The sequence below is a fragment of the Ceratotherium simum genome, chromosome 28 (genome assembly GCF_057802395.1).
Source record: "Ceratotherium simum simum isolate JZ-2026a chromosome 28, ASM5780239v1, whole genome shotgun sequence".
NCBI classification, from domain to species: Eukaryota; Metazoa; Chordata; class Mammalia; order Perissodactyla; family Rhinocerotidae; genus Ceratotherium; species Ceratotherium simum.
The window spans coordinates 39,105,883-39,130,862 of NC_141927.1; the positions used below are offsets into that span (position 1 = coordinate 39,105,883).

Sequence of the window (24,980 nt, forward strand, 5' to 3'; positions counted from 1 at the left end):
ACCCTTGGCGTCATACATTCTATGGGACTGAACAAATTTATAATGACATGTATCCATAATAGTAACATACAGAGTAGTTTCACTGCCCTATAATTTTTTATTTTAAAATTCACTTAGCTAATATTTTATTTGAGATTTTTACATTTATTTAATATCTGAAATGGGCTTATACTTGATGTTGACAGCTCATAAATCTACATTTTTATCCCTAAACTCCAAATTTGTATACCTACCAGTAGTGGACATGTCTAAATACCTCAAAAACACTGACTTTATTAACGTCTGCTCCCCTAAGCCTGTTACTTGCATACTTTTTATTTCCGGTATTGGCATTGCCGTCCACTGAGTCCCATAAGCCAGAGATTGACGATCATACTGGACCCTTGCATCTTCCCCACTCCCACCTATTTTTCACCTCTTAATTAAAAACAAAAATCTCCTCTCTCGTGCTCTCTTGCCTTAGTTTCTTAAATAAACTGCCTGCTTTCAGATTACTTTCTAACACCTCCGACTTAACAAAGATTTATCCGCTACAGTGCTGCTGGAGTGATTTTACTAAACAAAAACCAGACTGTGTCACTCAGCTACCTGAAAACTTCCGGTGACACTACAGCACCCAAAGACTAAAGTCTAGTCTCCACAGTCTGGCATACATGACCCTCATCTTGGTTTCTAACTTCATATCCCAGCAACTTCTGTGCAGGACTCCATTTGCCCTATATACACCATGCTGAAGGTTTCGCACACACCTCCCCTAATTTAATCCTTCTCATCCTCATTGGTGGCCCTTCCTGTTTTCTTGACTGATTCCATGACATCTCCCTGACTTGTAAACTAGTTGGAGTCTCCTCCGCCAGGAGTTCTCTTCTCTAATCTATCCTTACTTTCAAAGTGATTTAATCCTGCCTCATGGCTTTAAATACCACACCATGCTGATTCTTTCAAATTTATACCTCCAGCTCAGACCTCTCCCCTGAACTCCAGAATAATATATCCAACTGCCTCTTCAGCACTGTTGACTGGATGTATAATAGACATCTCACATTCCAAAAGTCAACTGGTTTTTCCCTCCCAAACATGCTCTTCATAGTCTTCCCATTTCCTTAAATGGCAGCTCCATCCTTTCAGTAATTCCACAGTTAATGAAATAGAGAGTGCCTGGGTGTCGTTCAGGAATGTGACAAACTGTGACTACTGGGCTGAGACTTGAATGATGAGAAGAAGGCAGTTAGGCAAAGGCCTGAACAATGAGAGAAAAACCCTAAAGCAGGTACATGTGTATACTAAATAATGACATGTGTGTACTAAACAAAGGGAAAAGTGGCAAGAAACGAAGTAGTAGGAAGTAGGAGAGTTGAAGGAGGAGAGTTGGCAGGAGACAGATCACATTAGGCCTTGTAGGCCATGGAAAGGGATTTGAATTTTATTCCAAGTGCAACGAGAGGGTGTTTAAGCAAATGAATGACATATTCTCATATACATTTTAAAAAGCTCACTCGTCCTATTTGGAGGATGGCCTGCAGGGAACAAGAGCAGAAGCAGGAAGCCCACTGAGGAGACCATGGCAGTAATCGGGAGTGAGATCATGGTAGATTGGACTAGGGCAGTGGCAGCAGAGGTGGTGAGAGGTAATCCAACTGAGAACATATATTCTGGGGACAGAACAGACAAGACTTGCTGATGGATTGGATGTGAGCTGTGCAAAGAGCAATTAAGAATGACTTCCTAGGAAATGCAAATCAAAACAACACTAAGATATCACCTCATGCCCATTAGAATGGCTATAATCACCAAGACAAAAAACAACATATGTTGGAGAGGATGTGGAGAAACAGGAACCCTCATACACAGCTGGTGGGAATGCAAACTGGTGCAGCCTCTATGGAAAATGGTATGGAGATTCCTCAAAGAATTAAAAATAGAGATGCCCTATGATCCAGCTATCCCACTACTGGGAATCTATCCAATAAACCTGAAATCAACAATCCAAAGAGGCTTATGCACCCATATGTTCATTGCAGCATTATTCACTATAGCCAAGAAGTGGAAGCAACCCAAGTGTCCCTCAACTGATGATTGGATCAAGAAGATGTGGTATATATATATATACAATGGAACACTACTCAGCCATAAAAAAAGACAAAATCACCCCATTTGCAACAACATGGATGGACCTGGAGGGTATTATGTTAAGTGAAGTAAGCCAGAAAGAGAAAGACAAACACTATATGATCTCACTCATATGTGGAATATAAACCAACACATGGGGCTGGCCCCATGGCTTAGCGGTTAAGTGCACGCTCTGCTACTGGCGGCCCAGGTTCGGATCCCGGGTGTGCACCGACGCACCGCTTCTCTGGCCATGCTGAGGCCGCATCCCACATACAGCAACTAGAAGGATGTGCAGCTATGACATACGACTATCTACTGGGGCTTTGGGGGGAAAAATAAATAAAATTAAAAAATTATTAAAAAAAAATATAAAAAAACCAACACATGAACAGAGAAAACTGTATTGTAGTTACCAGGGGCAATGGGGGTGGGGGGTGGGCACAAGGGTAAAGGGAGACATATATATGGTGATGGACAAACAAAAATGTACAACCCAAAATTTTACAATGTTATAAACTATTAAAACATCAATTAAAAAAAAAAAAGAATGACTTCCTAGGGTTTTGGGCTGATAGCAGGTGGATTAAAACGTCATTAACTAAGTTGGGAAAATGTGAAGGAGAAGCTAGTAAGGCAAGAATCAAGAGTTCTTTATGACATTTATTTTTGAGATGACTATTTGGACAGCTAGAGATATCCAGTAGGCAGTGCGCTGTATGAGACTGGAGCTCAAGGGAGAGGTCAGGTAGAGTCTTCAAGGTAGATATGGCATTTTAAAAGGTGAACCTGGACGAGGCGGAAAAGCTGGTTAGAGGAGCAAGGCCTGAGGCACTTTCCCATAAAGGCTGGAGAGCAGAGGAGGAGCTGGGAACCAGCGCGCGCGCACACACACACACACACACACACACACACACACACCCCCCAAAGAAAAACTTGAGAAGGAGTGGCTAGCAAGGAAGAAGGAAAACCCTGAGCATGTGCTATCTTAGAAGCCAAATGAAAACAAATTACTTCAAGAAAAGAGTGGTTAAGTGGACCAAATGTTACTGGTTGGGCCAAGAAGATGAGGACAGAGAATTGGTCATTTTCCTTGGATTCTCTGGCACTGATTTTTAAAAAGTTGGCATAATACTCATACAAAAAATAATCCCACAGTTCTCTAACGTAACTTTCATTACTCAGAGGTGAATAAAAACTTTTTTATTTAACAAGGGATGATCATTCTTCAAAACAAAATAATATGAACATAGCCTGGTATAGAGATTGGATAGGAAAAAAGGCGAACTGAGAAAAATACTAAGACGACTCATATTATCTAAACAAAGGTGGGAATCAAAGTATTAAGAAGCTGCAGAATAAAGTTAAAGGGCAAGGGATAAGTTGGGAAAATACAAATATTTACAAAAAATATACAAATACAATATACACAATAGGGTTAGTAGTAATATATAAAAGATCTAACAAATAACAGACAACTACGCCCATTAGAAAAACAAAGAAAGGATACAAACAGGAAATTCACAAATGTCCAATAAGCATAACTTAAAGACATACACTGATTTTGTAAAAAAAAAGCAACCAACCACAACCTTGCTAATCAAAGAAACTAATCATATCTAAAGCACTTATTCCATTATTGAAAAATAACCGGAATTTTAAAAGGATGGGATTAGAAGACTGGAAGTATATGTCCCCCCAAATTAACAGTGGTTAAGCTGGATGGTGAGATGATCATTGATTTTAATTTTCTTTTCTCCTTTTATACATTTTTCAACAGCAACCTTGTATCATTTTGTAATAAGATTTTAATTTTATTTACACACAAAGCAATTGCCTGGAATTAGCAATTCAGTACGAACTCTAGGAGTTACGCTTGTAAAATAAAATATTGCCGATGACACATTTCCACTTCTCAAGCAGAACTGTAAACTTCTCAGATACAGGTCATGTTATAATGGCAGTTTCATTGCTCATTATCTAGGTTAAGCACTTCTCCCTTTCTAGTAGTTTTTTCACTTTGGCTTCTACCGCAAAAAGGAGGGGAATAAAATATAAAATATCTTTTGACATTGGTTGGCATATCTGCTAAAAAGTTTTGTATGGGAGGCTTTCCTATTATTGGCATATCTCATTCCTGGCTCCTGCGGCACCCTAGCACAGGAGAACTCCGTTGCAGTGTGGACTGCACCATATTCTTACAGAAAGTTTTGACAGTAAGTATGACGCTGGCGTTGCCTCTTATCACATATAAAATACGTCCCGCACTCAGTAACTATTACTCTGCAGCTCTGGTACGTGCACAAGAGCAGTCTTCAGTATTCTATCCCCCACCCCACCATCTTATATACTCCACCCTCTGAAGTTTTGACTTTAGAGTCAAAATCGGACTCCTATGTTTCCCCTTCTAGGGAGAGGACTCCAGAGAACCGTACCGGGAAAACAGATGTAATGTCTCAGGCTAAGAATCCAGGTCTTCCCAGAGGAACCCCATTGGCGTGTGATTCTAACGCTTCCACCTCCCCCTGCCAAGTCCAACTTCTGGCCCAGCTTCCTTCTTCAGGTCCGTCCCACCCTTCCAGGCTTGCTTTTCTCCCTCGCAGAGGTAGCTCCGCCCTAGCCCCGCCCAGGCCCCGCCCCGGGCGCGTGACGTCACCACGCTCGCCGCGCGCCGCGCCTCCTGTCAGAGGCAGCCATTGTTCCGCGGGTCGGGCTGGCCTCGCCGGGGCTGGGTTGGTCCTGCCCCGCTCTCCAAGTCCCGGCCCCTTATTAGAGCCGGGAGACGGGGCTAGTCGCTGGCTCTGAGCCTTCCGCGGCCAGTCGCTGGCTCTGAGCCTTCCGCGGCCGTCGGCTGCAGGCCGCCATGAGCAAACGGAAGGCGCCACAGGAGACTCTCAACGGGGGAATCACCGACATGCTCACAGGTCAGCCCCGGGCCGGGCGCCGCTGGCTTTCTCCTCCTTTCCTCCCACCCCATCGCCTTCCCTTCCTTCTCTCACGTCCCGACCGCCCGGGGGATGGGCTCGGCCCCTCGCAGCGGCGAGTCTTCCGTGCGGATCTTCCTTCGGCGCGCGTGGCCGGTGGCGGATTGTCACTCCTGCTGGGGACTCTTGCGTCACCGCCTGGGCTGCCTGTGGCCTGGCCCGTGTAGAAGCGGGGGGTCACTGTCCCCTAAGAGGCTGTTACGTCCCCTTCCGCGAAACTCAGCTCTCGTTTGTTTACTCGTGGTTCTTGTTCACCCGAGCCTCTTGTTGCCTTTTCAGAACTCGCCAACTTTGAGAAGAACGTGAACCAGGCTATCCACAAGTACAATGCTTACAGGTGGGACGGTGCAGCATTCTCTGGTAGCGTGCGTTCTGGGATGTGTGGCAGTTAACAGGGCTGAGGGTTCAGTGGATATTTGGACCGTCTGCAAGAGGAGGAAAGAGCAAGAACTGAGGGTATTGACTCTGGTGGTACCTTACTGCAGTGTTTCTGGGAGAATTTGGGCTGAGCTCTGTAGGATCAATCCTGAGCAGTTCCCAATTCTGATTGAAAATAGGCTGGTATGTATTTTTCCCATCATCAGAAGTGAATTACTGAAAATGCAGTTTGATTTTAAGCCATAATGAAAGACAGTGGATGAAGTCTGTGCTGTGAAATAGATGTGGCTCAAGAAATCAGATCTTTCCATCTGGTTGGTCTGTGGCTGATCCTGTCACCTTTTTGGATCCCACCGTTGTCCATCTCACCAGGATCCTTATGCTAGCCATTATTGCCATATTCACCTGCTCCTTAGCCTGTAAACATGCCCAAGTCCCTCAGCTGTTAAAACCAAAACGAAGCAATCTTATTAAGTTCCCTCTACCCTCTAGCCACATTATGTCTTTCCTCCACTTTACAGTTATCCTTCTTGAATAATCTGTGTTCCTTGCCTGGATTTCTTCATCCCTGGTCATTCCTTGGCTCATTGCAGTATGATTTCCATCCTGCCATTCCTCTGAATATGCTCTCACCTACATTTCATTTTATTGGACTCTCACTGGCATTCACCACTGGCTCATTACCTTCAAGTCTTACTGTTGACTTCGTGATGCACAACCTTCTATTCTTTCACCTCTTCCAGTGAGTCCAGATCTGTATCTCATTGGACTTTTCTCCAGAATTAGGCCTATATTACCTTTATCTCTACCCTTTCAAGACTAAACTCAGCTCCGTGCTTCCTTTCCCATTCAACATAATTCAAAACTGGTTACACTCCCTGCTTTCCTTACCTCCTGTGACTTCCTGTGTAAAATAATTGTACTATCATCCACACATTTGAGGATCACAGCAGGCTTCAGAGGTGAGGTGTTTAGTCTTAAAGGAGCCCATCAGGGAATAAGTGAGAGGAAGAACTATCTAGAGAAAGGAAACAAAATGTGGCAAGGCACTGTGACATGAAGGGATATAACACTTTCTAGGAAGTCAGTAATTCAGTTTGCTGAAGGGGTATGGTCTGAGTGGGAAATAAGTCTGGAAAAGCAGGTGGTGCCCTGACACCCCTGCATGCTCCTCCCTACCCTGATACATATTTCTCTTGATTGTGGCCAAAATATTCTTTTGAAAATAGTTATCTGATCTTGTCATTCTTCCATATCAAATAATTAAATATTTCTTTTCTATCTTGATACAGCCCAAATTCATCGTGGCATACAAAAGGCCTTTTATGATTTAATTCTTCTCCCTTTCAGGCTTTGTCCCATAGTGCCAGTTATCTGGAACTACTTGCCTTTGTTGAAACAATGCCCTCCACAGACTGCCCTCAACCTACCTTTCCAGACTCATCATCAGTAATACGCTAATAGAGAAGTTGAAATCCAAATCTACAGGTTTATATGTGCTAGAATAGAGTGAAAAACCAAGGCTCCAAAGACTGTCCAATATTTATGCTTTAGACTTAGACGTGCTACTGCTTTTTATCAGCATCAATGCTAAACTACATTTAGCATTGGAATTATAGACAGGATCCCACCAGTGAGCTCCCGGGGTGTACCCAGTCTGTCACCAGACTACTGAGCTGGATATGTGTGAAGATGGGCAAGAATCACAGGTCGCTGCTTTATGCGGAACTGAAATGAGAGCAATGAAAAGAAAGAAGAACTGGGAGAACCAGTTCTAAAAAGAAGAACCCCCTCAGGACACAGGGGAATGCAGTTTTAAACCACGAATTTAAAAATAGTCATCCATAAGCCAGTTTGGCATCTAGTGGGTCGAATACTACTAGGTGGCACATTTTTACGAAAGAGAGTTATGAACAGCTTCTAAAAACTACTGTTAAAAAAAAAAGGCCTAATGATATTCTCCACTTAATCCCAAAAAGGAAGGCTACTGGTTTCCTGAATCTCTCTAGTTTTACATATACAATTAAAATCATATTAGCCTCAAATGTGAGGATTTTCAAGATGCTTCTGAAAGTTAGAGATGCAGGTGGTCTGTAAGCTCATCTGAATTTTTAAATTTTACGTGGATGTGGAAAATTAGTTATCTTGGTGAAAGTGTAAGCTGCATATTTGCTTATGTGTGTATTCCAGTTAAAGACAAATTAAGACCTCACTGGATTTCTCATTGATTTTCCCTTGTTTTTATTTCTTATAGAAAAGCAGCATCTGTGATAGCAAAGTACCCACACAAAATAAAGAGTGGAGCGGAAGCTAAGAAATTGGTAAGTGTAGCGAGCAGGTTAATTGAAGAGTTCACACACGTACACATTTGGTGTGTTTCCAAGAAACTAAATTTGCCTCTCTGAAGCTGCCTTGAGCCACACAGGATTTCACTGCTCCTGATTTCTTCAAATAATATTAATGCGGTTTCAAGCATACTTTTTCAAGCTCACAGTGTCTTTATTGGGGGAGGGAATAGATTAGAAATTTTTTAGATATACGTACTTACAGTTTTCTTCCTCTACTTTGCTGTATATACTGTACTCACTGTCACATTGAGTTTCAGCTTCAGTGTTAGTCCTCAAGAAGGGTGTGGTGACAGAGTGGTACTAGCACGTCTGATCCCCAGCTGTTTTTTTTCTGATGCCCAGGTGTAGGAACTTGTGAGAGTTAGTGTTCCCAAAGAGATCATACCTACTAATAAGCACGTGATTAAGCTCCTTTGTATATTATGGCATTTAGCCCTGTTCTCTGTAATTTCCCTGTATGCTAGTAGTGTTATATTTCTAGAGGGTCACATCTCTTGGTAATTTGTATTAACATTGCTAAGAATTTGCTAGGAAAATCTACCTAGTGATAGTCCGATTGTTCTAAATCTCACTAAAAGATTCTGAGTTCCTCAGAATTAAGGACCATATCGTATTCATCTTTTGTTAAAGATATTAAACTAACATGGCTTTTGATTAGTCCAGGTCCTGACAGTTATCACCTTCTTCTATTCTTTACCCATTTGTGTTTCACAAAAGTCCTCTAGAATTTAGATATTAATATTTGAATGTCCTTAATTTTCTCATGAGAGCCTTAAGAGTATGAACCATAACTGTCCTTATATTTTCACTTTTCAGAGTCATAACGTTCCTATAAATCTTGTACATCTTATGACTGAGTGACAGATTATCCACATTAGTTATGTGCCACATCTTCACTTGAATTTATTGCTCACTACAAATTATGCTCTGGTGTACAGGTTTTAAGTCCTTTGTGCGATAAACAGTTCTCAACACCAGTATATCCTCCTCAAATAGACTAGCAAAGCAAGTTCTGAATACATTAGACTTTAATTCTAAGTTTCTTTCTTGGTGAACTGACCCAGTGTTAACCTCTGGAGCCGTTTCTGCTTCCATTCTCTTCCCCTTTTATCGCTATTGAATTTCCTTTTTTATGTTCATTGCAAATAGCCTGCTCATTTATTAGAGGCAAACTTCTGACAAGTTCTGATGCATTTCATCCCAAATCTGAGCTTATGGTATATCCCTAAAAAGAACACAAATGTATCCAAAATTCCTTTTGCAGAAGACTGGACTTAATATAAAAATCTTTCATTATTCCTTTTCACTATTATTTTAAGAATCACAGACCTACTCTCTGGTGATGAGTGCTTTTCAATAATTCTAGAAATCTGGAATTTCCAGAATGAGTGTTTTGCCTTTTATTCCTTAATGTTAGGGGTGGAAAATAGCCTGGGCCTACATTGCTTCAGGTGAGAATGTATCTTCTGATATAGGAAATGAAAAACCTGAGCAGTTTCCCTTTTCTAATCTATTCTGCTTTCTAAATCTTTTGTTCATTTCTATCTGGTAATTGCTATTTTCAAAACTTAAATATGCATTCGGTAGTCTTGGGACACTTCTTAAACATTAAATAAATCAAGAATATAGAGGGATGAACTAGGGGCTAACAGACAGTAGGAAATAACTGGCACACATGTTGTTATGTTAACTAAAAAGGACTTATAAACATGAAAAAAAGCTGTACTTATCAGAGTTGCAGGTTAAAACAAGATGCTATATAAAGCCTATCAAATTATCAAATATAATGTGCAGTGTGGATAAAGATGTGAAAAAAAGACACTCATTTACTGCTGATCGAAGTGTTGGTTGTTTACAGCCTTTCTGAAGGATAATGTGACAGAGTATTGGCAAGATGTTTGTATCCTTTGTCCCAGCAATTCCATTTTGAGGAATTTATCCTGAGGAAACCAGTAGAGATATATGTATACAAGGATTCTTAGTTCATAATTTTTGAGCACCTCTATGCCAGGTATTCACCAGGTGCTAGGGATGAAGCAGTGAGAAGACAGGATCTCTGTTCTCTTAGAGCTTATAGTCTAGAGCAGCGCTGTCCAGTACGGTAAATGTGAGCCATGGCTAGTGAGCTCTTAAAATGTGGCTAGTGTGACTGAGGAATTGAATTTTTAGTTTTAATTAATGTAAACTTAAATTGCCACATGTGGCTGGTGGCTACCATGCTGGACTGTGCAGTGTTAGAGCAGTGCTTCTCAAAGTGTGGTACCTAGACCAGCAGCAGCAGCATCACCCGGGAGCTCGTTAGAAATGCAGCCTATTGAATCAGAAACTCGAGGGTGGGACTTCAACACGTCCCCTTGGTGATGCTGATGTATGCAAAAGCTTGAGAATGTCTGTTCTAGAGGAAGTTTATGACCGCATTGTTATAATGACAAAAATTGGAAACCATCTAAATGTTCTCCTATAGGATATTTAAGTAAATTATGATACATTCATATAATGATATACTATGCAGCCATGAAAGATATTGTAGTTGTATTTATTGTTATGGAAATTTGTTCATGATATATTTTTAAGTTAAAAAAAGCACTTTACAAAGCGGTACAATTCTGTTTTTGTAAGAAAAAACTCTTTTTTTTTTTGTATGTGTGTATATACACACACACATATTGTTGACCTTAAACAAATAGCCAGTTATTTTTCCAGCAAAAATGGGTTTATTCAGGATCTGCAGAGAATTGCAATTCAGGGTCTGCAACCATGGTGAGCCACACGAAAGTCAACCAGCAAGGGAGGAGAGACTCTTTCATACAGGGGTGGAGGAAGTTGGGAAGGCTATTGTAAACAAAGAGTTTGAGTTGTAGTGGCTTTTCATTGGCTGAGTTGTGACAGTCTCTCATTGGCTGAGTGTCTTGCTGGTTAAGAAGAGGAAGTCTTTCTTCTTCCTGTTGAGCTCTGCTGTCAGTGTAGGGCATGAGAGCTCCTCCTTTTGGCCACTCGACTCCAGTTTAATGAGGTTTCTGTTTATTAATTTCCATATTTCCTCCTTTTGATAGAGATCTTTCTCTGAATTCATCACTGATCAAGTTAGGTTTTTCCCGTTTCAGCAGCCTTTTGTCCCTTGATGCCAGGAAAGACCTTTCCTGAGTATCTTGGCCCATGTCAGAGGGAAAGTGCACAGATTGGAAACCTATTGAGGTCACATTCAAGTTACAAGGAAGGGTAGAAGGTAGAACTCTCAGGCATTTTTCTTTTCTAAAGTCCGTATGTTATCAAGATCATAGGTGATGGAGATCATCTGAAGCATTAGGTCATCATCAAAGGTTTGGCAGACAAACTTCCAACAGGCCTGGTCCAGTCGTCTTGGGAAAGCTGTGTCATCAGATGTTGTGTGCTTCAATTCTGGGAAATCTTTACTTTTAAGTCACCAGATGATGTGCAGGTCCAGTCAGGGTTTGATGCTTTCTTTAGGTGTGTCACATGAATCCAAGAGTCTGTTCCCTGGAATTTGGTGGCACAAGGGTTAGTTGGCAGGGCCTTTCCAGCAAGGTTGAAGAGAGTCCTTCTGGAGCTGTCTTTCCAATAGACGAAATCTCCAGGTTGCAAGGTGTGATGCTTAAGGTCTTCATCTCCCCGGAGTGCACTGTGAAAGATTGCTCTACCAAAACATGGTTATTTTTAATAGAAGCAGTTAGGCCTTTGCAATACTGGAGTATATCTCCTTTTATCAGCTGTGGGTCCAAACAGGCAGGAGCCAGGTGCATTGGGTGTCCTGTGACTATCTCAAAGGGTGAGAGTTTATGAGTTCTAAAGGGGGTGGATCTGAGATTTAGAAGGACAAATGGCAATGCTTTTGGACAAGGTATTTGGAGGGTCTCTACCACTTTTGCCAATTAAGTCTTAATAATGCCGTTGGTGCGTTTGACTAAACTGGAAGATTGAAAGTGGTAAGTACAGTGAAAGTGTTGTAAAACCGGCCAAACAGTGCAGACATGTTGAAGTACCTGACCAGTAAAATGGGTTCCTTGATCACTATGAAGCTCAAAAGGAGTTTCCCAGTTAGGGATAATCTTTTCCAAAAGGAATTTAGCCGTAGAAGAGACAGTAGCCTGTCTGCAAGGGAAGGCTTCAGTCCGGTTGGAAAACATATAAACCATAACTAAAACATTTATCTCCATGAGATGGGGGAAGCTGTATGACATCCATTTGCCAAACTTCAAATGGTCCATTAGGCAGTTTAAAATGTCCGGGAGTAGTACAAACAGGCTTCTCTGGATTGTATTTTGGACAAGTGAGATAGGCACTTTTTGCAGCCTTGTTAATGTTTCCCGACCAATATTGATTCATGAGTGCTATCGTTTTGTCAGTAGACCAATGGTTTATTGTATGTACAGTGGTTAGGAGTGGGCATTTTAGAGTCTCTGGTAGGACTGGGTCGTTATCTGGTCTAAACCAGAGCTTTGTCTTTTTATCAAACCAACAATTGTTGAATTTCCAATCTTGTTTTTCCTTTTCTAAAGCCAATTGTTGGGCTTCTCTAGCTAGTTTTTCCAAGTTATCATTTGGGGAAATATCCCTTTTGACCAAGAAGGAGGTTTGGCTGTTGTTGTTTCCTTTAAGGGCTGCATTCCTAGTGGAAATGTCAGCAAGGTGATTTCCTTTAGCTTCTAGAGAGTCAAGTTTAGAACGTCCCAGGATCTTAATAACAGCTAAAGCAGCAGGTAAGTATAGCATCTAATAATTCCAGAACATAGGGGCCATTTTATAATTTTATTTCCGCTAGAAATAAGGAAGCCACATTGCTTCCACAACATTCCAACATCACGAGCTACTCTGAAAGCGTATCTGCCATCAGTATAAATGTTGGCAGTGTTGCCCTTGGCTAAAGTACAAGGCTGTGTAAGAGCATATAATTCAGCCTGTTGGGCCGAAGTAGCCATAGGTAGAGGTGCTGCCTCAATGATATCAAAAGGAGTTGCAATACCACACCCAGCACAGTGTTGGCCACTGTCACTCTTTAAATAAGAACCATCAGTAAACCATGAGAAGTTGGTATTACCCAAAGCAGTTTCCTGCAGATCATCATGAGTTAGGAGGTGATCCGTCAGCATTAAGTGGTCGTGAGGGACTTCATTGGTAATGGAGAGAAGAAGAGTAGCAGGGTTAAGGTTATTACAGCATGAATGAGTTACGTGAGGAACACTTAACAAACGATTTTGTAGGGGGTGAGGTGGCTGACTGAAGTATGTTGAGTGTGATGAGAATTCAGGAGGGCTTCTCCTGCATGAGAAGTACTACAAAAATGGTTAAAGGGGATCCTGCAACGATTTTCTTGGCCTTAACCAAAAAGGCAGTGGCAGTAATGGCTCTAAGGCAAAGGGGGTATCCCTGAGCCATAGGGGCCAGTTGCTGGCTCTAATAGCCTATGAGTTGATGGTGGTCCCTGTGTTTTTGGGTGAGTACCTTCCTTTTCGTATACAAAAAGGAAAAAAGGAATCTGATAATTGGGATGTCCAAGGGCAGGTGGATTCATCCAACTCTCCTAAAGGCTATGTCGTCCAGTTCTTCCCATAAAATTGAGTCGGGTTTGTTGTTCTTTAATAAAACAGAGGTTTGGCCGGCCCGGTGGCTTAGCGGTTAAGTGCACGCGCTCCGCTGCTGGCGGCCCGGGTTCGGATCCCGGGCGTGCACCGACGCACCGCTTCTCTGGCCATGCTGAGGCCGTGTCCCACATACAGCAACTAGAAGGATGTGCAGCTATGACATACAACTATCCGCTGGGGCTTTGGGGGAAAAAATAAATAAATAAAATCTTTAAAAAAAAAAAAAAAAAAAAAAAAATAAAACAGAGGTTTGGCTATAAGAGAGAAACTTGGAATCCAATTTTAGCAATAACCAACTAGCCCGAGAAAACCTCACAGCTGACGCTTAGTTTTGAGTTTTGGGAAACTCAGGGTACCATGAAGCCTATCTGGATCTAGGTGTAGCCCTTGTTCTAATATCAGATGCCCTAAATATTGAACTTGGATTTGGGAAAACTGCAGTTTCTCCTTGGTGACCTTATGTCCTCTAAGGCTAAAAGCTTTAGCAAGTAGATGGTGTCTTCCTGTGAGGAGACTTGGGAGGGAGAGCAAAGAAACAAATCCTCCACATATTGCAACAAGGGAGAACCCCTAGGAAACTGTATATCATCCAGATCAGCCTTTAGGATTTGTGAAAAACAAGAAGGGCTCTCAGTAAAAATGTGAGGCATTACTGTCCAGATGAATTGTTTTCCTTCCCAAGTGAAGGCAAAAAGGTATTGACTGCCTTCATCAACTGGAATGCTAAAGAATGCACTGCATAAATCAATTACTGTAAAGAATTTGCTTCTAGTGGGAACAGATGTTAGTAGTGAGGGTGTCGAGGGGGAACAATGTGGTTTATTGCTTCGAGATCCTGGACAAACCTTCATCCTTGGTCCTTGGGTTTTCTCACAGGTAAAATAGGAGTATTGCAGGGACTAGTACAAGGGATAATGAGGCCGTGAGCCTTGTAATCCTCTATTATGGGCTTTATATCTTGAAGGGCTTCTTTACTTATGGGGGTGAGAGGTTTTTGAGAGATCTGTTTGAATCTTGATGATAGGGGCGCTGTGAATTTTAGCAGTATCAGTTGGAGATTTTGCCCCTACGGAGGATGGTAGCTGATACAATAGGGACAAATGATCTGTGTTTACAGAATCAACTCTAGTACCATCAGAGATGGAACAAATGAAAGATGTCAAAGAGTTGTTTAATTCACCTTGTTGGCTGTTTTGATAATGACTGTCAAATTCTAGAATTATTTTTCCCTTTCAGGAGAAAGAAATTCCAGCATGATACTTTTCCAAGAAGGCTTGGCCTAATAGATGGATAGGGGCGGAGGAACTGAGGAGAAAAGGGTGGGTATCTCTCAAAGGGCCTAAACAAAAGGGAATAGGTTCGGACAGGAACCTGTTGAGGTTTATTAGAAATCCCCACTATTTGAACTGTTTTAGTACTCCGAGGCAGGGGCTGCTTTATTTTAATGGAGTTGAGCACTGAGAGTGTGGTTCGGGAGTCAGGACAGAAAGAGATTGATCTCCAGTCTGAAGAAATGTTTCTTCAAGCCAGTTAAGAGGGAGGATTGGGAAGAGCCCCCGTAGTTCCTTGGAGCCCCAGCTTTGGGCATGTGGAGGACATTGGAAAGGCTGGTTAGAGGGCTGAAGGTGTCTGAAGCACTTACATTTGTAACAGTCTCTTTTCCAATGTGCAGACTCTTGGCAATATTAACAGAAACTGGGAGGTTTTGGGGTTCATTTAGGGGCCTTCGTTTGCTGGAGTTGAAGATTAAGATTTTTAGCAGTCTTTCTTTTAGGTGACTCATCTAGAGTGCAGGAGAGTTGGTTTGCCAGATTAACCAAATCTGGAGTGGACAGAGTCTCCCATTCCATCCTAGTCCTTGTTACTAGAAGGGAAAGGTCCCGGTCCAGCCCATTAATAAACACGGAGTTAAACGCTAGCTGTGTGGAACCAACATCTGAAGGAAGACCAGAATTTCCTTTAAAAACAATCTGAAATGGATTGTAATAGTCATGAACAGGTTCATCAGGTTTTTGTGCACAAGGCTGAATTTTGTTCCAATCAACAGGCTTTGGGAAAGCCCTAGGAATTGCCCGATGAAGTTGTCTAGCAATTGCCCGAGCCTGATCATGCGACGGGTCAGCAGATTGGTCTCCTGGCTGTAATTCTAGAGACTTTTCAGGATTTTCCAATTAGCAGTTTTCATCTGGTGCTGGGCCTGGCCTTCACTGACAAGCATATGAACTAGGTGATATGTCAGAGAAACTGGGTTGATAGGTTTGAATGACTATTAAATTCCTCTGCAGATCTGTGAGGATCTTCAATTCCTTTGGAAAATCTTTGACTATGGCTTGCGGTTCAGCTTTAGTCCAGGGAGCCTGAGAAGTTAGGAGTTTCGCCTTTGGATGCTCAGAAGGCTTAATTTTAAAGGGACAGGTTCTGATAGGTTCCAAGGAAGAGGGAGTGAGGAGAGGGTCAGGGAAAAGGGGAAGTTCAGTGAGAGAGTTAATATGGGGGAACTGAGGATATAGAGGCGGTGTAGGTGATTCAGAGGGGAAGGAGGAAGATGATGGTGGAGGCGGAACCTGAGCATAAGGAGCTGGGTAGGAGGAATATGAGGCTTCAGAAGCCATTTTATCTTTCTTTAATCGTTTGTTTGCCTCAATTAATCTTAAAATTTTATTTTTCCAAGAGGCAATTTTAGACTCCTGGTAACATCTGGAAGCCTCAAAATGCCAATGGAAATAGGTGTTCCATTCAGCTTTGGAAATTACAGAGCTAGGGTTGTTCAGTCAGTTTTAAGAAAAGTAAGTTTGGGGAGTTCAAAAGTTCCCCACAATGGCCATTGATATTCTAAGTTACTTTTGGTTAAATCAGTCCATTTAGTTAGAAATGCGCATGAGGAATGACCAAAGTTTTTAAACAGAATCCTGGGGTTCCCGTGGGGGGGCACCCTCAAAATATTTAGATAACTAGGATCCCATTTCTTGAAGGTTTTACTCTAGAGCAAAGAAATAGTTATCAAAGAGCTGAACAGCTCAAACAGCTTAAATAGTCTGCAGGTTTAATACCAGCCGGTTCCAACAGAACAGTCTGATTTCAGTAAGGTGGACTGAAGGTTGAATCAACGCAATTCCAAAGAACAATCCAATTCCAAATGGAATCAGACTAATGGTTGATCGGCGCAGTTCCAAGGAACAGTCTGCTCCCAAGAGAGTCAGGCCAAAGGCTGGACTGGCACAGTTCCAATGAAACAGCGGAAAGTCGGACCAAAGGTTAGCACGGTTTCAGTAGAAACAGTCCAGTTCCAAAAGGAATTGGACGGAAAGCTAGTGTGGTTCCAGGTAACAGCCTGATTCAGAGTCAGGCCGAAGTGCCACCTGAGTACTCGCAGACAAACAAGGCCTTGACCAGAAAAGGACAAGGCCTTGAAATAGATCTCGGATAACAAAGTAAATGCCACATTGTATCTGGTAAAAAAAAATAGAAATATGATTTCACAGGGAAAAACAAAGATCTCAAATAAAGCGTAGAGAGTCTCAAAAACAAAGAGGGCAGAAGCTCAGATCCAGGAGAAAGACTTACCCTGAAACTCCTGGATCAGCGAGAAAAGCAGCCAGCTCAGTGGGCTCTGTTGTGGCTACCGCACCTGTTCACTCACCAGCCTTGGAGTCGTCGGGGGTCTTCTCTGGATCCCTGTACAGGCCACCAAAATGCTGACCTTAAACAAGTAGACAGCCAATTATTTCTCCAGCGAAAAGGATTTATTGGGGATCAGCAAAGAATTGCAATTCGGGGTCTGCAACCATGGTGAGCACGGGAAAGTTCCGGAGCAGCAAGGGAGGAGAAACTCTATGAGGGGAAGAGGAAGTGGAGGGGGCTATTGTAAGCAAAGAATTCCAGGTGTAGTGGCTTCTCATTGGCTGAGTTGTGACAGTCTCATTGGCTGAGCTTCTTGCTGGTCGAGAAGGGGAAGTCTTTCTTCCTATTGGGCTCTGCTATTGATGAAGGGCATTAGAGCTCCCCTTTGGCCTCCCAACCACAACTTAATGAAGTTTCTGTTTATTAATTTCCACAATATCTGTAACTCTGCTTATATATAAACAGAAGTCAATATATAGCAGATGTTACATGATGAGGTTACAGGTTATTTTAATTGTCAGGGTCATGAAGTTAACAAGTAATTTTAGTATTTTTCTTCAGCAACTATATGTTTGCTAATTTTTCTACAACAAAACTTAATTTTAAAAAAGCAAGAGTCATTTAGAATTGTTTTATTAGGGCTTCTCTTTTGTCAGTCACTTAAAATTTTATCTTTGGGAGAATATATTTTTACTGGGGCTCAATTTTCTGTGTCCTTTGTTTCAAAACTGGTCATGTGACAATCGTTTGTTTTTCATTTCCCATTTTTTACTTTATCTTTTAGTGATTTGTAAGCAGTATATTTATATGACTTTTATGTTTTTAATTTTCTATGTAGCCTGGAGTAGGAACAAAAATTGCTGAAAAGATTGATGAGTTTTTAGCGACTGGAAAATTACGTAAACTGGAAAAGGTAAAATTTTAACTTATTTGTTTGCTTATTTGATTATAGTGTTGCCTTTATGGCAGCTATCATGTAGCACCATTGCAGGGTGATTGATGTCACTCACCCTAGTGAGACAGTAGGAAGAGAGAGAGTGGAGTTTTTGGCTTTAAGTTCTATTTTTAAAAATTTGCATCCTGTTCCTATAAAATATTTACTCATTTTATGTGGCATTTAAGAGACTATTAGCACCTATGATGGAATTTGCTCCTTATTTTCAGTACTATTCAGAAGGGAGATTATAAACTTTGACTAGAAGATTATCTTTTAGAATTTTAATGCTTAAACTCTCCCAAGCATTTCTATGGTTTTATTTCACCCTGATGATAGTAATTATATAATTTTTGGTCTTTTATGAATAAGCCTTTTAAGTGTTTGGTAAATTAGGGATGAGACATCTTCATCTGCTTTTATTCACCTATAACTATGGAAGTTATATATGAATACTTCTGTACAAGTTATCTAGGCAAATGTAAATGGCTCTTCAGATCTCTTAGCAAACTGGTATTATTTCCAATAAGATCATTTGAGTCTTCAAAGCATTCCTAAATCATTGTTAGACCTTTTTTTTCTTAAAGATTCGGCAGGATGATACGAGTTCATCCATCAATTTCCTGACTCGAGTTAGTGGCATTGGGTAAGAACTATTTTTTAAGCAGACACAGTAGTAGGGTAGTTTTATTTTTTTATGTCAGCCAAACAAAAGTACATGCTGTTTCTCTTCAAAACTTGTACCTTTCCGCCTCTGTGCCTTTGCCCATGCAGTTCACTCTTCCATATCTTATGTGTCTGAGGCTGGTTCTTCAGATGCTGCCTCTACTTTAAAAGCCCAATGCAAGGCAGATGTTACCTCCTTCATGACACCAGTTTGATTCCCCAGCCAGAAGTAATCGCTCCTTGCTCTAACTTGACTAACACTTGTTCTGTGTACATTTTATCAATCCTTCCAGATTCTACCTTTTTTGCCTCTCTGAGCGTGATATTTATCTTAAGCATTTAAGCTTTTTTTCCATAGCACCTAGCATGTGAATTTGGAACAAGCACTCAAACATTTTTTTTCTTTGTTTTTGGTGAGGAAGATTGGCCCTCAGCTAATATCTGTGCCAGTCTTCCTCAACTTTGTATATGGGATGCCGCCACAGCATGGCTTGATGAGCAGTGCATAGGTCTGCACCAGGGATCCAAACCCGCGCGCAAACCCCGGGCTGCCGAAGCAGAGTGCACAAACTTAACCACTACGCCACCAGGCCAGCCCCAAGCACCCAAATATTTTTTAATGAAAGAATCTTTATCTTAAAATTTGAGCTAGCACCAAAGGAGGCTTCTTTGACATTGGACAAAGTCAAGATTAACATTGAAATATTAAGGCTGTAATGCTTTACTTAATTCTCATCTTTATGGAATGAGGCATTCTTTTAGATGTATGATGATTGTTCCTTTAAATGGCAACATTTTGATGAAAGTTATTCTAAAATATATTAAATTCTTAAACCTAGTATACTGAAAATGAGCATGACTCGTTGGGGACCCAAGGACATTATAAAATGTTAGCAGTTGTTTTAGAGAGCATCTGTTATCTTATCCTCTTTTTCCAGGCAAGAAAACTGAATACAGAAAGTGAGATAGCTATGGCAGAGCCAGAATTAGAACCCATGTCACCTGACTCCCAGTTCAGTTCTATTGCTTCTATACTGCATTGCCTTCCTGATATGAATATCAGTTTCTGTACCACACAGTTTCTGTATGAAGGCTCTACGTCATTAAAATCTCAGTTTAAATATCATCTCTGAGGCCTTCCCTCACAACCCAATCTAAAATAGGACCCAGCCACTCTGTCATATTACCCTATTTTAATTCATCTACCTGATATTTTTCTTGTTTACATATCTATTGATTGTCTCTCTCTACCCACTGGAATGTAAATAGGTAAGACCAGAGCTCTTATTTTCCTTATTCTTGCTATATTTTCAGCACCTAGAAGAGTATCTGACACATAGTAGCCCCTCAGTAAATCTCATTTGAATGAATCAATAGTTTTCCGGTGCCTGTATGTCTGTTTTATGATTAGGTACATGGGTATTATGACACCTAGCTGCTTAGATGTCTTTTTCATGTCCAAGTTCATGGTTATCTTCCTAGATTGAGTCTTCAAGAATTCTTCTCTTTGGATAAAATTGAACATTATCAAAGTAACCATGCAGCATTTAACAGGTTTTGTTTAGCTCAATAGTAGTGACTCTTTATGTTTGACAAGAGAAGACATAACTGGTTATTTCTTACAAGGATCCTGAGTTTCACTTGATACTGACATACTGCTTTTCTTTCTTTGTAGTCCATCTGCTGCAAGGAAGTTTGTAGATGAAGGAATTAAAACTTTAGAAGGTGAGTACGTACAACAGGTCACTAATTCCAGGTCAACTGCAGTCCTGAAGGACCATTAATGCTCTAACAAACTAGAACTTGAAAAACCTTCTCTCAATTGGTGGATACAAATGATAAGATTTTCTTTTTAACTGTACAGTAGAGAATAGATAGAAAGTATAGTTTATGTTCTCATTTTAGCATGTTTAGGTTTGTAATTCAGAAGAAAATCAAGAAGAGCAAGAAGTGGCTTCTTGGTTTAAAGACAATGATTTCATTTGCAGATTTTTAGATGATTTAAATTGCCTTTCTTTCTTTAATAAAATTTTAGACAACAAAGTCTTACACATTCAGCCTAAAACCCAAGTTATATATATTGAGAAAGATTCTATAAGGGGCTTACAATGCTTATTGAAGGAATTTTTGCATTCAAAGAAGTGATAAAAATAGAGCCTAAGTCAAGTAAGTATAAAACATTTTCCTTAAACCTAATATAGCAATCCTTTAAATATAATTTCTCTCTTCATACTTTTCAAGGGTGTAGACTATATGTATGGATTCATTACAGTACATCTGTGGCATTTGGGGATTAATACTTGTGAGTTCAACTATTTGGAAGTAACCCAAATGGTCAGGTGGACAGGTTTTAGAGACTGACCTGGGTTTGAATCCAGTTTCCAACACTTTATTAGAATGAATGACTGTGGTGGTTCAGTTTCTCAGCTACTAAATGGTATCACAATTTCTGCCTCATATGATTTCATGCAATAATGTGTGTAAAGCACTTAGCAGAGTGCTTGGTGGTACCTAGTAAGTACTTAAAAATAGTAACTGACTCTTAAGAGGCATGATTAATTAGTAATATTACTAAGTTAATAATTTATGTGAGTCATATAGCTAGAGAATGAACTGTGCTACATCTGCATCTCAGAAAGGGTTTGTGCTTTTCTGCTTGTGGCATATATAGTTTATCTGAATGAAACATTGGTTAAAGATATCAAGAGTTTGTTTTTCAAAGGTATTCAGTGGCATCCCTTGGGAGTATCCAGGATCTACTGCAATGGTTCTTACATTATTTCACAGTTCACAGATATGTAATATAATAACTGTCTATATATCTATCTATCTGACAAACTCAATATTTCTGTTTCATTTTCAGTCACATACTTTAGTGTTCTCTGTGTACACACAACTATGAGAAATATTATGTGCTCCATGTATCATAAAGATGCTTATTTTTCTCCATTTTGCATCTCCAGGGAGAATTTATGTTTGTGAATATAAGAGTGACTATTGGAATTGCTTTTGACATACTTATCTTGCTTTTTCTTTAACAAGGCTCACTCCTGTACTCACACCCAGTAAAGGAACGCTCAGATGGAACTAAGTCACTTTTAGATTAAAGATATGGTGTTATGACAGTTATTTTAATTAAGAAATGAAGATAATACCTCTCCTTTCAACAGGATTTTTACTGCAGTGCCTGCACAAGTTGGTTACTCAGGAAATACTAATTGAATGAAGGAGTGAATGAACAGAATGAATGAACTTAGTTAATCATAATCCATTCAGAGGTTATGGGTACTACCGCTATTAACCATAAATTAAGCAATATAGGTTCTTATAAGGCTGTTTTTTGCAGCCTTTTGAAATTTGGTGTGATCCTGGTATGTTTTATCTGCTATTCTATGTAACTATAATTGAAATTTTGATTCAGTAAATAAAAATGATCATGGAATCAACTGTTAGGTTTTACTACATTGATTTGAAGAGTCACTTTTATCTGGTTCTTAACATCTGAAATTATATTTTTTGTCTTTTCAAGGTCATTTCAGTGTATTTTCCAGGTAGTTCTCTGTAAAAAGGATCTTTGAATTTAACTTTTTTTCCCCAATAATGTTTAAATTATCACCTCAACTTTATTTATCTTCTATACAGATCTCAGAAAAAATGAAGACAAATTGAACCATCATCAGCGAATTGGGCTGAAGTAAGATAGCAGATTTTCTTTTGACACTTGAGATGTAAAAGTAAAATTTTTTATAGCTGTTCTTCCATACACCATAATAAATATTCAAACTTAGCTAAACACAACCATTTTTCTATTCAGAAATGCTATTGTTACAGACTCCAGTAGAGGATATGCCTATATTCACACATTTTGTTGTTGCTTTCTAGTTTGTTTGCTTGTTTTGAGTATTTTCTTCATTCTCTTGACTTTCACAGGAAAATTCTTAAAATGCATAGAACAGAGTGCATCAATCATTCAGCGATGTTTATTGTGTGCTTACATTGTAGAAAGCACTGTAGGTCTGGAGTAAGGATGTAAAGAGGTTCAGTGTAGCTCTTAAGAAGTTTAGAGTCTTCCTGAGAAGATGGGACATGAACATGAACCACTAAATTTAAAAACAAAAGAAAAGAAAAAAAACCCCAAACACCTAAATAACAGTAAAGGAGTAACTAGTAGGCATGTTGTGTATCAGCATCAGTAATTACATTGTGTGCCAGATATGATCTGGAACCCCCTTTTTCTAATTGATTATTTACAATACATAGTGCATAAGCTATGTGCATGCATCCTCCGGTCTTATATAGTCTTGTTGGTGATTCAGTCCTAATAACCTTCTGAACTTGCCTACTGATGCCTTCCTTACCATAATAGTTTTAAACTTATACTGCCCTTCCAAAACTTATAGCCAGTGAGAGACCAGGATGGTGTAGTTCTCACTTTCCTTGTATTTACATAGTAAATAGAGAGCTTCTGAAAAACTTGGTTGTTGTGAGAATTGGTTTTGAACAGGTACGTTATCATTCTTAGATATTATTTCATACTGAGATAATATTTTTATAACAGTCTTATTGAAATATAATTCATATACCATACAAGTCACCCATTTAAGGAATTTAAAGTATATAATTTAATGGTTTTTAATATATTCACAGAGTTGTGCAACCATCACTATAGTCAATTTTAGAACATTTTTGTTATCCCAAAAAGAGCCTGAACCCATTAGCAGTCACTCTCCATTTCTCTCCAACCATCCGTCCCTCTCTCTAGCCCCTGGCAACCACTAATCTACTTTCTGTCTCTATAGATTTGCCTGTTCTGGATATTTCATATAAACGAAATCATACAATACGTGATCTTTTCTGACTGACTTCTTTCACTTAGCTTGATGTTGTCTGGGCTCATCCGTAAAATACGATAATTTTGCAGGATTTAATAGCAATAAAATGTAATCCCTTGACTTGCCATTAGAGAGCAGTCTAACTTGGAAACATACTAACAAATTTATTACTTTACTCTTGGAATGTGAATATGAATTTATTTAAAATAAGTTTAGGGACTGGCCCCATCGCCAAGTGGTTAAAGTTCCACATGCTCCGCTTCTGCAGCCCAGGTTTGTGGGTTCGGATCCTGGGCCTGGACCTGCACCATTCATCAAGCCATGCTGTGGTGGCGTCCCACATACAAAATAGTGGAAGACTGGCACAGATGTTAGCTCAGGGCTAATCTTCCTCAAGCGAAAAAAAGACAAAAGACGTTTAGATGGAGTACCTGGAATATCACAAAGGATGACATAAGGATTTTGATCCAAGTTAGGGAGTAAATCTCTCCCCACTCCCCAGTTTTATTGTTGTCTTCTTAATGAGTTTTAGTTGTGATTTTTGAATGATCTGCTGGTATAAGGACACTTGATATGGTAGGCAATTTAATTTTTAAGAAGATTTAAATTTCACAAAAATCTTTTGTCTACTTATTCTGTCTTTATAGATATTTTGAGGACTTTGAGAAAAGAATTCCTCGTGAGGAGATGTTACGAATGCAAGTAAGAGTGTGCTAAATTGTATTCTTTGATGAGAATTGAGAATGTCACTTGGTGAAAAGCCATTTTTAGAATACTGACTTAATTTTTCTTCTATTAGGATATTGTACTAAATGAAGTTAAAAAGGTGGATTCTCAATACATTGCTACAGTCTGTGGCAGTTTCAGAAGAGGTAAAATACTTCCTAATCTTAGGTTATTCGTGCCTTGATGTTAAAATTGTGTAATGTGTACGAAAAACATGGATTAAAAAGGTGTAATTTGTGTTACTTCATAGATTTACTAAGACCCAGAAGTATTAGCTAAGTTTATTTGTTTATAGATGGGAGTATGTATTAAAAATTAGAGGAGATTCATCTTGATTTTATTATAGTATGATATTTTAATGACTAGTTTTAATAAAATTTATAAAATAATTTTATATGTAGTAAAATCCTAGTAGCGGTTGTCTGGCTAGATGCTAGAGAAGCTGTGGTTAGTATTTATTTTTTCATTTTCTAAGTTTTCTGTAATGGATCTAAAAATAATGTCTCAGTAGAACCAATTCAAAACCAATTCTCACAACAACCAGTTTCTTCAGAATATCTTGATTTACTCCGTGACTATAAGCAAAGTGAGAACTACACTATCCTGGTCTCTTATCTGGAAAATTTTGGAAGGGTAATATAAATTTAAAAATATTAACTTTAAAAATTTGAACAGAAAAACTTTGGAGTAGATATCTGACAGTCTCTGGCCATCTCTGGAGTTTTGCCTAGGAAGTGGTGTTGGGCTATGAGAAATCCTCTGGGTAGCTGTGGTAAGAATCT

General features: G+C 39.8%; 1 protein-coding gene across 4 annotated transcripts in view; it reads left to right on the forward strand.

The window, feature by feature from the left end:
- Positions 1–4,805: 4,805 nt before the first annotated feature.
- The window catches only part of POLB (DNA polymerase beta), a 30,258-nt gene continuing 10,083 nt past the window's right edge, over positions 4,806–24,980 (forward strand). Inside the window, exons 1-9 of one of the 4 annotated variants that reach the window (XM_087418581.1) lie at positions 4,806–5,033; positions 5,373–5,430; positions 7,726–7,792; positions 17,879–17,953; positions 18,544–18,620; positions 20,316–20,365; positions 22,283–22,334; positions 24,120–24,174; positions 24,272–24,344. In XM_087418581.1, the coding sequence (XP_087274707.1) occupies positions 4,973–5,033; positions 5,373–5,430; positions 7,726–7,792; positions 17,879–17,953; positions 18,544–18,620; positions 20,316–20,365; positions 22,283–22,334; positions 24,120–24,174; positions 24,272–24,344 (568 nt within the window). In that variant the 5' untranslated portion in view covers positions 4,806–4,972. Of the gene's footprint in view, positions 5,034–5,372; positions 5,431–7,725; positions 7,793–14,655; positions 14,739–17,878; positions 17,954–18,543; positions 18,621–20,315; positions 20,366–22,282; positions 22,335–24,119; positions 24,175–24,271; positions 24,345–24,980 lie in introns of those variants that run through there. The other 3 variants (XM_004441203.3, XM_087418582.1, XM_087418583.1) reach the window with 3 other exon arrangements.